The sequence below is a fragment of the Ranitomeya variabilis genome, chromosome 1, assembly GCF_051348905.1.
Source record: "Ranitomeya variabilis isolate aRanVar5 chromosome 1, aRanVar5.hap1, whole genome shotgun sequence".
Taxonomy (NCBI): Eukaryota; Metazoa; Chordata; class Amphibia; order Anura; family Dendrobatidae; genus Ranitomeya; species Ranitomeya variabilis.
The window spans coordinates 893,158,635-893,176,249 of record NC_135232.1 but is presented as its reverse complement, the minus strand read 5'-3'; the positions used below and the strand labels follow the sequence as shown (position 1 = coordinate 893,176,249).

General features: G+C 42.2%; 1 protein-coding gene across 4 annotated transcripts in view; it reads left to right on the top strand.

Annotated features, from left to right (window-relative positions):
- The window catches only part of LOC143788761 (bifunctional heparan sulfate N-deacetylase/N-sulfotransferase 3-like), a 1,150,054-nt gene that overhangs the window by 849,994 nt on the left and 282,445 nt on the right, over positions 1-17,615 (top strand). For all 4 annotated transcript variants that reach the window (XM_077278642.1, XM_077278636.1, XM_077278649.1 and 1 more), the window contains exon 7: positions 14,257-14,439. In XM_077278642.1, coding sequence (XP_077134757.1) covers positions 14,257-14,439 — 183 coding nt within the window. The remainder of the gene's footprint in view (positions 1-14,256; positions 14,440-17,615) is intronic.

Below are 17,615 nucleotides of genomic sequence, written 5' to 3'. Positions count from 1 at the left end.
CACTGTTTGGGCGCATGGCAGAGCTCGGAAGGGAAGGAGCGCCATTTGACTTTTCAATGCAAAATTGACTGGAATTGAGATGGGACACCATGTCGCGTTTGGAGAGCCCTTGATGTGCCTAAACATTGAAACCCCCCACAAGTGACACCATTTTGGAAAGTATACCCCTAAGGAATTTATCTAGATGTGTGGTGAGCACTTTGAACCCCCTAGTGTTTCACTACAGTTTATAACGCAGAGCCGTCAAAATAAAAATTCTTTTTTTTCCTCAAAAATTATTTTTTAGCCCCCAGTTATGTATTTTCCCACGGGTAACAGGAAAAATTGGACCACAAAAGTTGATGTCCAATTTGTCCTGAGTACGCTGATACCCCATATGTTGGAGAAAACTACTGTTTTGGCGCATGGCGCATAGAATGCAGACTTAGATAGAATGGTCTGCAGGCGTCACCTTGCATTGCAGAGCCCCTGATGTACCTAAACAGTAGAAACCCCCAACAAGTGACCTCATATTGGACACTAGACCCCTCAAGGAACTTATCTAGATGTGTTGTGAGAACTTTGAACCCCAAGTGTTTCACTGCAGTTTATAACACAGAGCCGTGAAAATAAAAAAAATATTTTTTTCCCACAAAAATGATTTTTTAGCCCCCCAAATTTTTATTTTCCCAAGGGTAACCAGAGAAATTGGACCCCTACAGTTGTTGTACAACTTGTCCTGAGTATGCTGATACCCCATGTTTGGGGGGAACCACCGTTTGGGCGCATGGCAGAGCTCGGAAAGGAAGGAGCGCTGTTTGGATTGCAGACTTAGATGGAATGGTCTGCAGTCGTCACATTGCGTTTGCAGAGCTCCTGATGTACCTAAACAGTAGAAACCCTCTACAAGTGACCCTGTTGTGAATCTGCTTTTGGGCTCCTTCTGGTGGTGGCTAGTGGTACTGGTGACTCGGGTGTGTTTTCTTTCTCAGTTCACCTGTTTTCATCAGTAGTGGGGAGTTCCTATTTAATCCTGCTCTTCAGTCATTGCCTTGCCGGCCATCAATGTAACCAGAGCCTTTCTGTTGCATGTTCCTGCTCCTAGACTACTGATCAGCTAAGTTGGACTCTTAGTCCTAAGTTTGTTTGCATTTTTGTTCCAGTTTACAGTTAAGTCTTTCTCTGTAGCTGGAAGCTCTTGTGGGCTGAAATTACCACTCCGGTGTCATGAGTTGACACATGAGTTTTAAAGTAATTTCAGGATGGTATTTTAAAAGGGTTTTCAGCTGACCGTGCAGTTCCCTTTTGTATCTTTCTCTATCTAGTAAGCGGACCTCGCTTTGCTGAACCTACCTTCATACTGTGTATGTCTTTTCCTCTGAACTCACCGTCAATATATGTGGGGGGCTTCTGTCTCCTTTTTGGGGGAATTTCCCTAGAGGTAAGCCAGGTCTGTTTTTTCCTCTACTAGGGTAAGTTAGTTCTCCGGCTGGCGAGAGACGTCTAGGGATAAAACGTAGGCCACTATTAGTTGTGTGGTAGGTTTAGCTCACGGTCAGCTCGAGATTCCATCACCCAAGAGCTCGTTCGTTATTTATGTGTCCAGACATTCCCCTGCCATTGGGAACCATGACAGTATGGCCGGCCAAGTGTTAAAACTGTTGGCAGAAGAAAGGAGAGAAAAAGAAGTCTGCAATTTTTTATTTTTTTTTTATTTTTTTTTTGGTGCTTGCTCTATAGTTGAATCAGTTGCATTTCAGCTCTAATTGCAGTCTTTGTCTCCCTCTCCTTCTAACCCTTGAATGGCTCTGATCTCACCTGCTTAAGATGGATCCTAAGAGTTTGGCTACAGGTTTGAATAATCTTGCCACTAAAGTTCAAAATTTACAGGATTTTGTTATATATGCTCCTATATCTGAACCTAGAATTCCTATACCAGAGTTTTTCTCCGGAGATAGATCTCGTTTTCTGAATTTCAAATATAATTGTAAATTATTTCTTTCTCTGAGACCTCGCTCCGCTGGAGATTCCGCACAGCAGGTTAAGATTGTAATTTCCTTGCTCCGAGGTGACCCTCAAGATTGGGCATTTGCATTGGCACCAGGGGATCCTGCGTTGCTCAATGTGGATGCGTTTTTTCTGGCTTTGGGGTTGCTTTATGAGGAACCTAATTTAGAGATTCAGGCTGAAAAAGCCTTGATGGCCCTATCTCAAGGGCAAGATGAAGCTGAAATATACTGCCAAAAATTTCGTAAATGGTCTGTGCTTATTCAGAGGGTCTCTCTGATGCCATTAAGGATGTTATGGTGGGGTTCCCTGCGCCTACAGGTCTGAATGAGTCCATGACAATGGCTATTCAGATTGATCGGCGTTTGCGGGAGCGTAAACCTGTGCACCATTTGGCGGTGTCTTCTGAGAAGGCGCCAGAGAATATGCAATGTGATAGAATTCTGTCCAGAAGCGAACAGCAGAATTTTAGGCGAAAAAATGGGTTGTGCTTCTATTGTGGTGATTCAACTCATGTTATATCAGCATGCTCTAGATGCACAAAGAAGGTTGATAAGTCTGTTTCAATTGGCACTTTACAGTCTAAGTTTATTCTGTCTGTGACCTTGATTTGTTCATTATCGTCAATTACCGCGGACGCCTATGTCGACTCTGGCGCCGCTTTGAGTCTTATGGATTGGTCCTTTGCCAGGCGCTGTGGGTTTAATCTAGAGCCTCTGGAAGTCCCTATACCTCTGAAGGGTATTGATTCTACGCCATTGGCTAGTAATAAACCACAATACTGGACACAAGTGACTATGCGTATGACTCCAGACCATCAGGAGGTGATTCGCTTCCTTGTGTTGTACAATCTACATGATGTTTTGGTGCTCGGATTGCCATGGTTACAATCTCATAACCCAGTCCTTGACTGGAAAGCAATGTCTGTGTTAAGCTGGGGATGTCAGGGGGCTCATGGGGACGTACCTTTGGTTTCCATTTCATCATCTATTCCCTCTGAAATTCCGGCATTTTTGTCTGATTATCGTGATGTTTTTGAGGAGCCTAAGCTTGGTTCACTCCCTCCTCACAGAGATTGCGATTGTACCATAGATCTGATTCCAGGCAGTAAATTTCCAAAGGGTCGTTTGTTTAATTTATCCGTACCTGAACATGTTGCTATGCGAGAGTATATTAAGGAGTCCCTGGAAAAGGGACATATTCGTCCTTCTTCATCTCCCTTAGGAGCCGGTTTTTTCTTTGTATCTAAAAAAGATGGCTCTTTGAGGCCGTGTATTGATTATCGACTCTTGAATAAAATTACAGTCAAATATCAGTATCCTTTGCCACTGCTGACTGATTTGTTTGCTCGAATAAAGGGGGCTAAGTGGTTCTCTAAGATTGATCTTCGTGGGGCGTATAATTTGGTGCGAATTAAGCAGGGGGATGAGTGGAAAACCGCATTTAATACGTCCGAGGGCCATTTTGAGTATTTAGTAATGCCTTTTGGTCTTTCAAATGCCCCTTCAGTCTTTCAGTCCTTTATGCATAACATTTTCCGTGAATATTTGGATAAATTTATGATTGTGTATCTGGATGATATTTTGATTTTTTCGGATGACTGGGACTCTCATGTCCAACAAGTCAGGAGGGTTTTTCAGGTTTTGCGGGCTAATTCCTTGTGTGTGAAGGGTTCTAAGTGTATTTTTGGGGTTCAAAAGATTTCTTTTTTGGGGTACATTTTTTCCCCTTCTTCCATTGAGATGGATCCTGTTAAGGTTCGGGCTATTTGTGATTGGACGCAACCTACTTCTCTTAAGAGCCTTCAGAAATTCTTGGGCTTTGCTAATTTTTATCGTCGATTTATAACTGGTTTTTCGGATGTTGCTAAACCTTTGACTGATTTGACTAAAAAGGGTGCTGATGTTGCTGATTGGTCCCCTGCTGCTGTGGAGGCCTTTCGGGAGCTTAAGCGCCGCTTTTCTTCTGCCCCTGTGTTGCGTCAGCCTGATGTTGCTCTTCCTTTTCAGGTTGAGGTCGACGCTTCCGAGATTGGAGCTGGGGCGGTTTTGTCGCAGAAAAGTTCCGACTGCTCCGTGATGAGACCTTGTGCGTTCTTTTCTCGAAAATTTTTGCCCGCCGAGCGAAACTATGATATTGGTAATCGGGAGCTTTTGGCTATGAAGTGGGCTTTTGAGGAGTGGCGTCATTGGCTGGAGGGGGCTAGACATCAGGTGGTGGTATTGACTGATCACAAGAATCTGATTTATCTTGAGTCTGCCAAGCGCCTGAATCCTAGACAGGCGCGTTGGTCGTTGTTTTTCTCTCGGTTTAATTTTGTGGTCTCATACCTACCAGGTTCTAAAAATGTGAAGGCAGATGCCCTTTCTAGGAGTTTTGAGCCTGATTCCCCTGGTGATTCTGAACCTACAGGTATCCTTAAGGATGGTGTGATATTATCTGCTGTTTCCCCAGACCTGCGACGGGCTTTGCAGGAGTTTCAGGTGGATAGACCTGATCGTTGCCCGCCTGGTAGACTGTTTGTTCCTGATGATTGGACCAGTAGAGTCATCTCGGAGGTTCATTCTTCTGCGTTGGCAGGTCATCCTGGAATCCTTGGCACTAGGGATTTGGTGGCTAGGTCCTTCTGGTGGCCTTCCCTGTCTCGAGACGTACGAGTTTTTGTGCAGTCTTGTGATGTTTGTGCTCGGGCCAAGCCTTGTTGTTCTCGGGCTAGCGGATTGTTGTTATCCTTGCCTATTCCGAAGAGGCCTTGGACTCACATCTCTATGGATTTTATTTCTGATCTCCCTGCTTCTCAGAAAATGTCTGTCATCTGGGTGGTGTGTGACCGTTTTTCAAAGATGGTTCATTTGGTACCCTTGCCGAAGTTGCCTTCCTCATCCGAATTGGTTCCTCTGTTTTTTCAAAATGTGGTTCGCTTGCATGGTATTCCGGAAAATATCGTTTCTGACAGGGGGACCCAGTTCGTGTCTAGATTTTGGTGGGCATTCTGTGCTAGGATGGGCATTGATTTGTCTTTTTCGTCTGCGTTCCATCCTCAGACTAATGGCCAGACTGAGCGAACTAATCAGACCTTGGAGACTTATTTGAGGTGTTTTGTGTCTGCGGATCAGGATGACTGGGTTGCCTTTTTGCCGTTGGCAGAGTTTGCCCTCAATAATCGGGCTAGTTCTGCCACTTTGGTTTCCCCTTTCTTTTGCAATTCGGGGTTTCACCCTCGTTTTTCTTCCGGTCAGGTGGAGTCTTCGGATTGTCCTGGAGTGGATACTATGGTGGATAGGTTGCATCGGATTTGGGGACAGGTGGTGGACAATTTGAAGTTGTCCCAGGAGAAGACTCAGCATTTTGCTAACCGCCGTCGTCGTGTTGGTCCTCGTCTTCGTGTTGGGGACTTGGTGTGGTTGTCTTCCCGTTTTGTTCCTATGAGGGTTTCTTCTCCTAAGTTTAAGCCTCGGTTCATCGGTCCTTATAGGATTTTGGAGATTCTTAACCCTGTATCCTTTCGTTTAGACCTTCCGGCATCTTTCACTATCCATAATGTTTTCCATCGGTCGTTGTTGCGGAGGTATGAGGTGCCGGTTGTTCCTTCTACCGAGCCTCCTGCTCCTGTGCTGGTTGAGGGTGAATTGGAGTATGTTGTAGAGAAAATCTTGGACTCCCGTATTTCCAGACGGAGACTACAGTATCTGGTTAAGTGGAAGGGCTATGGTCAAGCAGATAATTCTTGGGTAACTGCTTCTGATGTTCACGCCTCTGATTTGGTTCGTGCCTTTCATAGGGCTCATCCGGATCGCCCTGGTGGTACTTGTGAGGGTTCGGTGCCCCCTCCTTGAGGGGGGGTACTGTTGTGAATCTGCTTTTGGGCTCCTTCTGGTGGTGGCTAGTGGTACTGGTGACTCGGGTGTGTTTTCTTTCTCAGTTCACCTGTTTTCATCAGTAGTGGGGAGTTCCTATTTAATCCTGCTCTTCAGTCATTGCCTTGCCGGCCATCAATGTAACCAGAGCCTTTCTGTTGCATGTTCCTGCTCCTAGACTACTGATCAGCTAAGTTGGACTCTTAGTCCTAAGTTTGTTTGCATTTTTGTTCCAGTTTACAGTTAAGTCTTTCTCTGTAGCTGGAAGCTCTTGTGGGCTGAAATTACCACTCCGGTGTCATGAGTTGACACATGAGTTTTAAAGTAATTTCAGGATGGTATTTTAAAAGGGTTTTCAGCTGACCGTGCAGTTCCCTTTTGTATCTTTCTCTATCTAGTAAGCGGACCTCGCTTTGCTGAACCTACCTTCATACTGCGTATGTCTTTTCCTCTGAACTCACCGTCAATATATGTGGGGGGCTTCTGTCTCCTTTTTGGGGGAATTTCCCTAGAGGTAAGCCAGGTCTGTTTTTTCCTCTACTAGGGTAAGTTAGTTCTCCGGCTGGCGAGAGACGTCTAGGGATAAAACGTAGGCACGCCCCCCGGCCACTATTAGTTGTGTGGTAGGTTTAGCTCACGGTCAGCTCGAGATTCCATCACCCAAGAGCTCGTTCGTTATTTATGTGTCCAGACGTTCCCCTGCCATTGGGAACCATGACATGACCCCATATTGGAAACTAGACCCCCCAAAGAACTTATCTAGATGTGTTGTGAGAACTTTGAACCCCCAAGTGTTTCACTACAGTTTATAACGCAGAGCTGTGAAAATAGAAAAAAATCATTGTTTCCCACAAAAATGATTTTTTAGCCTCCCAAATTTTTATTTTCCCAAGGGTAACCAGAGAAATTGGACCCCAAAAGTTGTTGTCCAATTTATTCTGAGTATGCTGATACCCCATATATTGGGGTAAACCCCTGTTTTGGTGCACGGGAGAGCTCAGAAGGGAAGGAGCACTGTCATGTCACATTTGGAGAGTCCCTGATGTGCCTAAACAGTGGAAACCCCCCAATTCTACCTGAAACCCTAACCCAAACACACCCCTAACCCTAAACCCAGCCCTAACCATAACTCTAACCACTCACCTAACCCTAACATGCCCCTAACCCTAATTTCAACCACATCCCTAACCCCAACACACTGCTAACCCTAATCCCAACCCTAACCACACCCCTAACTCAAAAACACACCTCTAACCCTAATCCCAACCACACCCCTAACCCTGACATACCCCAAAACCTAATCCCAACCCTAATCCCAACCGTAAATGTAATTCAAACCCTAACCCTCTCTTTATCCCCAACCCTAACTTTAGCCCCAACCCTAACTTTAGTCTCAACCCTAACCCTAACTTTAGCCCCAACCCTAACCCTAACTGTAGCCCCAAACCTAACTGTAGCCCTGACCCTAAATTTAGCCCCAACCCTAACCCTTACTTTAGCTCCAACCCTAACCCTAACTTTAGCCCCAAGCCTAACCCTAACTTTAGCCCCAACCCTAACTGTAGCCCCAACTCTAACCCTAACTGTTGCCCCAACCCTAACCCTAACTGTAGCCCCAACCCTACCCTTAACTTTAGCCTAACACTAACTGTAGCCCCAACCCTAACTGTAGCTCTAACCCTAACTTTAGCCCCAACCTTAACTTTAGTCCCAACCCTAACCCTAACTTTAGCCCCAACCCTAACTCTAATGGGAAAATGGAAATAAATACATTTTTTTCATTTTATTATATTTCCTTAACTAAAGGGGTGATAAAGGGGGGTTTGATTTACTTTTATAGCGTTTTTTGGCGGATTTTTATGATTGGCAGCTGTCACACCCTAAAAGACACTTTTTATTGCAAAAAATAGTTTTGCATCTCCACATTTTGAGAGCTATTATTTTTCCATATTTTGGTCCACAGAGTCATGTGAGTTCTTCTTTTTTGCAGGACGAGTTGACGTTTTTATTGGCACCATATTCAGGTACATTACATTTTTTGATCACTTTTTATTCTGATTTTTGCAGAATGAAAAAAAAACAGAAATTCGTGAATTTCTTTTGGGGGGCGTTTATACCGTTCCACGTTTGATAAAATTGATAAAGCAGTTTTATTCTTTGGGTCAGTACGATTACAGAGATACCTCATTTATATAATTTTTTATGTTTTGGCGCTTTTATACGATAAAATCTATTTTATATAAAAATAATTATTTTTGCATCGCTTTATTCTGAGGACTATAACTTTTTATTTTTTTGCTGATGATGCTCTATGGCGGCTCTTTTTTTTCCAGACAAGATGACGTTTTCAGCTGTACCATGTCTATTTATATCCGTTTTTTTTATCGTGTGTTATTCCACTTTTTTGTTCGGCGGTATGATAATAAAGCGTTGTTTTTTGCCTTGTTTTTTTTTCGGTGATCACTGAAGGGGTAAACTAGTGGGACAGTTGTATAGGTCATTACGGACATGGTGATGCTAAATATGTGTACTTTTATTGTTTTTTTATTTAGACAAAAAAGTATTTATTGGAACAATATTTTTTTTTCTTTATTTAGGATTTTTTTTTTTTACACATGTAAATATTTTTTTTCACTTGTTTACATTGCCCCAGGGGGTGACATGACTATATAGTGCCAGATCGCTGTTCTGACACTTTGCATTGCACTGTGTCAGATCCGCAATCTCACAAGTACTGCAGGGAGGCTTGCCGGCTCCTGCTCTGAGCAGGCGCTTGCAAGCCACCTCCCTGCAGGACACGGAAGGCCCCCAGTGGCCATTTTGGATCCGGAGCCTGCAGGGAGGAGGAAGTAGGAGACCCATCCATCGCATTGCTCTGAGGGTCTCAGGGGCGCGATGCTTCCCTATGCCGCCGGAACACTGCAATCATGTTTGATCGCAGTGTTCCGGGGGTTAATTTGCCAGGAGAAGTCCGTGACCGCTCCTGGCACATAGTGCCAGATGTCAGCTGCGATAGTCAGCTGACCCTCGGCCCTGATTGGCCGCGCTCCCCCTTTGAGCGTGGCTGATTGGTGATGACGTACTATCTCATCGATGGTCATACAGGCCCATACCACCTCGACGTGATAGTACATCATATGTCAGAAAGGGGTTAAGGTCTGAAACCTTGGTTAAAGTTATCTGAGCACACAAATCTCCAAGGGTGCCCAAACATTTGCATCTACCCATTTACCTTTTTGTAATTTTTATACTGTAAAAAATACAGTATTTTACTTTGCCTTAATTACAAAGGAAATGTGTCATTTTTAGCTTTAGGTCTTTCAGAGATCATTTAATCTTTATCTTGCTTAACTGTTCACAATAACAGTAATTTTAATCAGGAAAGCTCAAACTTTTACATGCCACTGTATATACAGGGGACTGAAAAGATAGGTATACTTCAAGATGGGTTGTAACTAGAGGTGACAAAAAGGATAAATATACTGTAGGATGAGCTTTATATACAGGGTACAGAAAAAAGTGATATACTGCAGGACAGACTGTATAGAGAAGAGACAGAAAGTAGATATGTTGCAGCATGGGCAGAATACAGGAAGTTGAGAGGAGAGATATACTTCAGGGGCTGCCTACAGGGGCTGAGATTAGTTGAGCTGTGTTGACCTGCTGATGAGAGATCCATGATTTCAAACTGGAAAAGCAACTCTATTGACAATCTTCTACTATATGCACCAACAGAGCAGCATTTTCTGTTTCACATTGGTGATCTGTCTGCAGAAGGCAAAAAACATAGCTCTTCACTACAATAGTTGAAAAGAGCAGGATAGTTGAGCTCTACTAGAACCAGCTACAAATGTAATACCACACTACAGCTAAACTGAAGTAGATGGAGAAGGTAAGATTGGCCATACAGGGTTTGGTACAAGAGTGTACATTAGCATAACGTGAGTTGTACACCTGGTTTACTGGATGATAATTCAGGGAGGTAAGGTTAGTCAGGAGCACACAGTAGTTGGAAGGGATCTGCAGCACTGAGGAGAAGAAAGTGCTTATTGGAATTATAGTTTTAGCAGATAAGAATAGGACCACGGGGGGCAGAATGAGGATTAAAAAAAATCAGAAGGAAACAAGAAAGGAAACTTATCTTGGGCTTAGTTTGTAAATTAGCAATAAGTATGCATTTACTGTTTTGCATAAAATAATTTGATTACAGGAAAGTAATAATTAGATATGGGCGGACACCTGGATGTTCGGGTCCGGCGGCTACGACCGCACTGTTACAAAAAGCTCGGTTTTGAGTTCCAGAACAGTACCTGGACCCGAACACGGACCTCATTCACTTAAATGGGGGACCTGAACATCCAGTGTTTGCCAAGCTGTCATGTGCATGACAGTGAAGCAAACCGCTTCTGATCAGAGGTGAAATCATCACTGCCGGTCAGAGAGCCACGGTTTCCACGCTGCCAGTGTCAGTGTGCAGCTGTGATCAGAGGTATACAGTTCACCTCTGGTCACTGGTTTTAGCTAATGGGATTACCACTCCTATCAGCTGATGCCTGCTGCCACTAATTACAATGAGAGCAGGAGTGGCTGACAGCAGTATTCATCAGCCGACTCCTGCGCTGTATATAAATAAATGTAAAAAAATGGTGTTGGTTCCCCAAGTCTGGTTATAAAGAGTAGAGGGGTCCCCATGCCTTATTTTGCAATTATTTAAATAATTAAAAAACGGCGTTGGGTTCCCCTCATGTTTGAAAACCAACATGGACAGCTGGGGGCTGTTATTCTCAGGCTGTTAAAGGGAACCTGTCACCCCCCCAGGCGTTTTTAACTAAAAGAGCCACCTTGTGCAGCAGTAATGCTGCATTCTGACAAGGTGGCTCTTTTAGTTCTGGGTGCTGTAACTGCAGAAATAATCAGTTTTGTAATTTGTCAGAAAATACCTTTCTTCAGTCAAGGAGGCAGGCCTTTCCCCCCTGCTGCAGATGCCACACAGCCATCACTCAAGTCTTCTTGGCGCCGGGCACCGCCTCCTCAGCGCTGTTTTGAAATGAGCCGGCGCCTGTGCTCTTTTCTCCTGCCTTGGGCAGATGCAGTGAGCACTGCCTGTCCTGTCCTCATATGCAGTCTAGCTGACTGCGCCGCCCTGCCTGTGAATCCCAGCCCCGCAGTGTATTCTGATTTATTCACATTGCGGGGCTGGGATTGAAAGGCAGGGCGGCCGCACAGGCACAGTCAGCTAGACTGCATATGAGGACAGATGGGCAGCACTCACTACGCCTGCCCAAAGCAGGAGAAAAGAGCGCAGGCGCCGGCTCATTTCAAAACAGCGGTGAGGAGGTGGCGCCTGGCGCCAAGAGGATTTGAGTGACGGCTGTGTGGCGTCTAAAGCAGGGGGGAAAGGCCTGCCTCCTTGACTGAAGACAAGGTACAGTCATATGAAAAAGTTTGGGCACCCCTATTAATCTTAAGCTTAATGTTTTATAAAAATTGTTTTTTTTTTGCAACAGCTATTTCAGTTTCATATATCTAATAACTGTTGGGCACAGTAATGTATCTACCTTGAAATGAGGTTTATTGTACTAACAGAAAATGTGCAATCTGCATTCAAACAAAATTTGACAGGTGCATAAGTATGGGCACCCTTATCATTTTCTTGTTTTAAATACTCCAACCCACTTTTTACTGACTTAGTAAAGCAATTTTTTTGGTTTTGTAACCTCATTGAGCTTTGAACTTCATAGCCAGGTGTATGCAATCATGAGAAAAGCTACTTAAAGTGGCCACTTGCAAGTTGTTCTCCTGTTTGAATTTCCTCTGAAGAGTGGCATCATGGGCTCCTCAAAACAACTGTCAAATGATCTGAAAAGAAAGACTATTCAACATAGTTGTTCAGGGGAAGGATACAAAAAGCTGTCTCAGAGGTTTAACCTGTCAATTTCCACTGTGAGGAACATAGTAAGGAAATGGAAGAACACATGTACAGTTCTTGTTAAGGCCAGAAGTGGCAGGCCAAGAAAAACATCAGAAAGGCAGAGAAGAAGAATGGTGAGATCAGTCAAGGACAATCCTCAGACCATCTCCAGAGAGCTGCAGCATCAACTTGCTGCAGATGGTGTCACTGTGCATCGGTCAACTATCATACAACGCACTGTGTTTTTTTTGCTGCCATGCATAACGCCTTTTTGTATTACCAAACAACTCAATCTTGGTTTCATGAGTCCACAGGACCTTCTTCCAAAAAGAAATTGGATTCTCCAAATGTGCTTTTGCATACCTCAGCCGACTCTGTTTGTGGCGTGCTTGCAGAAATGGCTTCTTTCGCATCACTCTCCCATACAGCTTCTCCTTGTGCAAAGTGCGTTGTATAGTTGACCGATGCACAGTGACACCATCTGCAGCAAGTTGATGCTGCAGCTCTCTGGAGATTTTTCATATTTTTTAAAGAGGTTTTTACTTTTTACCTAATTTAATGGTCCCCTTAGAAGGTTTGAAGCTGCAGTGATCTGATCATTTGTGCTACATATAGCAGGGCTTCAGCATTGCTATGTTTGCAGAAATCATGAAGATTGGAAAGACAGGAAAGATTGGAAAGACGGGCACAGGGGTCATCAGAAAACCCGTCTGAGCCCCACAATCAAGAGATAGGAGCAATGATGGGTGGGATGAAACCTGCTGTCAGTGATAAAAACTGGTAAAAAATACGCAAGTCGAAACGTCACTGCATCTGTAATCACATTCAAGACTAACTGATATTATTCTACCACTTGTACCAATATGGCGACTTTGACTGCGACATCTGTCATGTGACCAAAGATCATTAGGTTTCTGTGCTTCATTGCAGCACAATATAAGTGAAGTCACATTCAAAGTTACTGAGACAAGCAAGTGGCAAAAAGTCCAACCACAGCACATAGTTTGCGACTTGCTTGTTTCAATTCTACCCCACTTGTATTGCACTGCAATGTAGCAGCAACACCTAGCAAACCCTGGTCGCACAACAAGTGTTGCGGCCAAAGTTGCTGTGTACCCCAGACTAAAGAGTTACAAATTTTTTTTTTCAGAATGAGCTCACTGATTAATTTTTTGGTTTATCTCATTCTGCTGCCTGCAATGGACTGGGGAATACAAAGGCTAAAAAAGGCAAATTATGCAAATCTTTTACTGCAACAAAAGTAATTTTTGGTTGACAGTACATTCATATACCGTAAGTAAAAAAAAATGCCCCTGAAGGTGTCCATATCTTTTAAAGAATAGACTAAGGAATTGCATAAATTACCATTTCTTAATGTAAAGCTTTTGTTGAATTAGTCACTATGGAGATGTCTATGTAATTACTGTATTTATGGTTTTTTTTATTTTACTTATTTATATAGCGCCATTAATTCTCCAGAACTTTACACACATTATCATCACTGTCCTCAATCTCGATTTCCTATCAGTATGTCTTTAGAATATGGGAAGAAACTGGAGGAAACACAGGAGGACATAAAAACCCCTTACAGATGTTAACCTTGGTGGGATTTTAACCCAAGAAACCAGGGCTGCAAGGCTGAAGTGCTAAACACTGAGCCATAGCACATACGTACATATACAGTATATAGTATACATATTATATTCAGCAAACAGGGGTTGTCAGCTTTATATGGTAGATACAGCTCGGGATGGGGATGGATAAGGCATGTTTCCCAAGTGCTGAGTTTGTAGGAATAAAAGAAGAGGGGATGGCTGTTGGCTCCATAGTATTTGCCCTTTGTGACATAATGCCTAATTTTCTGCCGGTTTTATGATTCCTTATACCTTTCTGTAAAGAGTTAAAATTTTCCACATTCAAGCAAATTATTATAATAAAGCTATTTTCACAAAAAAATTAAAAAAAATGTTTATTTTGTGCTATTCCATTATGCACATTGTAACTCAGTGTAACATTTGGAATTTTATTTTAACACAAAGATTTTTTTTCTTTTATATAAGGTTAAATATGTACTTTTTATTCTTAATGTTTTGGAGCTAAACATTCAAATAATACTTGGTTTCTTGACCTAAAAATATGCTAATCTAAGATGACATTTCTTAATTTGCCTTCATTCTTTTGGCATACAATTATCTTTCAGACAAGTGCAGTGCGTAAGCAAAAAAAGGTGTTCGTGCTACGCATTACTTGTGGCAAAAAGATAAAAAGAGGATGTTAACTGGCACCATAATAAACATTAAAACGGTTGTAATAGTCTAATATGCTTTACAGTCATTACACTTATAGGTAATTTAAGCTGTTCTGAAGATATGTAGCACAATAAAAGATATGTAAAAACAGAATTGGATGGAGATTTGCAAAATGAAAAATGTACAGCATTACTGTCCCCTGGTGGCAGAACTGTTAACTGCAATATTTGGTCTTTCTAATTTTGTATTGCAGGTTAGCATCTTTATGACCCACTTGTCCAACTATGGCAATGACAGACTCGGTTTATATACTTTTGTTAATCTGGCCAAATTTGTGCAAACCTGGACTCATTTAAAGTTGCAAACTCTTCCTCCAGTTCAGCTGGCTCACAAATACTTCCAGCTCTTCCCTGAGCAGAGGGATCCTGTCTGGCAGGTGCGTGCCCACATTAAATCAAGCATGTTGTGTACTGTCTGAATGGAAATACATATAAACTGAGATTTTCCTCCAATTATGGTCTGCTGTGTTTTTTCTACAATGTAGTATTTTCTACAGAATGTATTCCAATTTCTCTTAATACAGCTCACAAAACAATAAGATGAAGCCTCCATGGTATAGGTAGGGACGACTAAAATGCTTCAATGCGAATTTTATTCAGGCTGCTGAACTAGTGGAATTCAGCGAAAATCTCAGTAGATGTAATATCATAGCATACTGCAAAGAAGTGTTAAGTAACTGCGATATTAAATTATATAAGTATAAATAAATGAGAAAAACATAAAATAGAAAAATGTATACAGATACACACATTATATATATATATATATATATATATATATATATATACATTTTATATTTTTATGTATATATATCTATATACGTACACACATACACACACACACACACACACACTTTGTATATGTAGCTCTCACTATCTCTCTATCTCTCTCTCGCTCTCTCTGGAAAAATGGGTGCCAGACCTTCCAGGCATAGACTAGACCGATCCTCAATATAGTGCAAAAAAAAATGAAGACAGCACTCCTTCTTAGAAACATATAGTGGTTTATTAGCCTACATGGGCTGCTGCTTTCTTAAGCTTGAGAAAGACCCACACTTTGAGCCGAAACATTGCATGAGCCTATGTGGGCTAATAAACCACTATATTTTTTCAAAAAAGGAGTGCCATCTTCAACTTTTTTTGTGATATATATATTTTACCAATAAGTGTAAATTTGTACTTATATTTTCATTATCAAAGATCACTCAAGAATCAAGATGTAGCGATGACATCGGAAGTCAGTAAGAGAATCGCTATAGGCAAATCATGAAGTCAGTAGACAAGGTGCTCAAATCGAGGAACATTTCACTGTCGACAAAGAAACAACTCGAACACAGTCTGGTGTTTTCTGTAGTAACATATGGATGTGAAACCTGGACGATAAAGAAACAAGACAGAAGAAGTATGCATGCTTTCAAAATGTGCTGGAGAAGGATGTTATCAATACTATGAACAGTAAGAAGAACAAACAAATCAATTTTGGAACAAATTAATCTAGACATGTCAATTGAAACAAGGATTACCAAGCTATGACTTGCGGACTTTAGACACATCATTCGAAGAGAGCACTCACTGGAGAAGAACATCATGGTTGGAAGAATAGAAGGAACAAGGAGAAAAGCAAGTACAACAACTCAATGATCAAGATAATGGTGGAGAAGACCCTGGTAGACCTATCTAGGCTTGCACAAGATTGATCTTCCTACATAGCATTCATCCATCAAGTAACCATGGCTCGAGATCAAGCTGAAGGCAATTAAAGAAATAATAAACATATTTAATTTATATTTATAGTACTCTAACAAATCATTCATTTTTATTGACACACTAACACTAGGTATAAGGCTTTATTCAGATATCAGTTTTTTCCCAATCTTAAAAACGTTATTTTCAGCAGTGGGCTAAATCAATTTTTTAGCCAATTTTGATCTCTGTGTTCACTATTACCCACGGTCTGATGGCTGTTTTTCTCATATGCAAAGTAAGAAAAACATTTTTCAAACATCTCCTTTATGTTTCAAAGTAAAATGCAGACAACACTACGATGCTACTAGGATGTCAGCTGCTGCTAGAATAGCCAATTCACTTGACTGGTAGAACTTCATCTGCTTGTCAGATATTCTCAGTATAACTAGTGTTTTATTTGTGAAAACCATGGATAATGCATATATCTGAAACAGATGTGTGTCTGGGTCTAAGTTGCAGGGTAAGATATTGCGGACTGATAATCTAAATTTGAATTAAATGGAAACATAAGACAATATTTGTCACTCAAGTAATAAAAGACTCTTGGAATCATGTTGTTGACCACCATCAAATAGGATCAATACACATATTGGAAATGTCTAACGACATCTGATATTGACCATAATTAGGGTGCGATGTTGCAGCAACATAATGCGATCTTGGGCTGTGTAACATTTAACGTGGGCAACGTTACTGTGTGATAATAGTCTTACAACATAGATTTCTAACAATAGATCACTGTGGAATTTTTTCCAGCTATATTATAACTATAGATCCTTCAACACCATAGCATCACTGACCCTGCTGCCAGTGCTCTGCTTCCAGTAGAGATACACAGTCTGCTCACTTCTGCCCACTTACTATCTGCATGTTAGGTGCCGGGATTCTCCCACTGCACAGGGTAGATCCCAAGCCTTGTCTGCCTCTGCGGCCTCCCATGCTGCTCTGGCCACAGTAGGAGATGCTCAGAAAAAGACGTCGGTCTCAGTGTCTTGCGCAGAATAGGGCTGTTCACTTGGTTACTGCTGGCCTTCCAGCCAAAGCTATGGTAATCAGCAATAACCAGCGGCAAACAGATGCTCCAGAGGCTAAGTTCAGAAATCACTCTTCTGAGCATGCTCGTGAGGTGGCAACTTCTCATTGGTGGTTGGTCATCAGCTGCTCGGGTGAAGTGGCAGTTTCAGATTGGTCCTCGAGCAAAGTCCTGTCTGACTGGACTTAAGTGGAATGTATAAAAGGTTCTCTGGAGCGCACCCCGGTGCTCTAAGGTCACTTATTTCATATGTGTGTGGAACATTACAGTAGTGTGGACTTGTCTGTGTGTGCTCTGGGCAGGTGTATAGCCTTTAGAATTCTAGCACCTCCGGAGAGGAGTTTGGGTGAATTCAGGGCAGGCATATAGCCTTTAGAATTCTGGCACCTCCAGAGAGGAGTCCATGTGCGTGCATACGCTGTGACTGTGTCCACTACCTGTTCCCTTGCCCCTGAGACAGTTGCGTTCACCTGTGAAGTAACAGGGGATTTCACATAGCATCATTTTCATTAGAGTGGCATCTAGCAGCGCTATACTGCCTAGGGACATTTAACCCCGTGTATTTTCAAGATCACTTGTCGCATGCGTCCGCCATTGTTTACTAGCTGCGGTTTTCCATCTAAGCTCGGTGGACCCCTGGTTGCGATCGCACTTCATCATAATTTATATTTAGTGTGATCCACCAACCCTAACACTGCATCTCCCTTTTTTTTTTTAAGACTGCGTCTCAATGGACAAAAAAAATCATGAAGACATGTTTTTTTTTAATCAAAA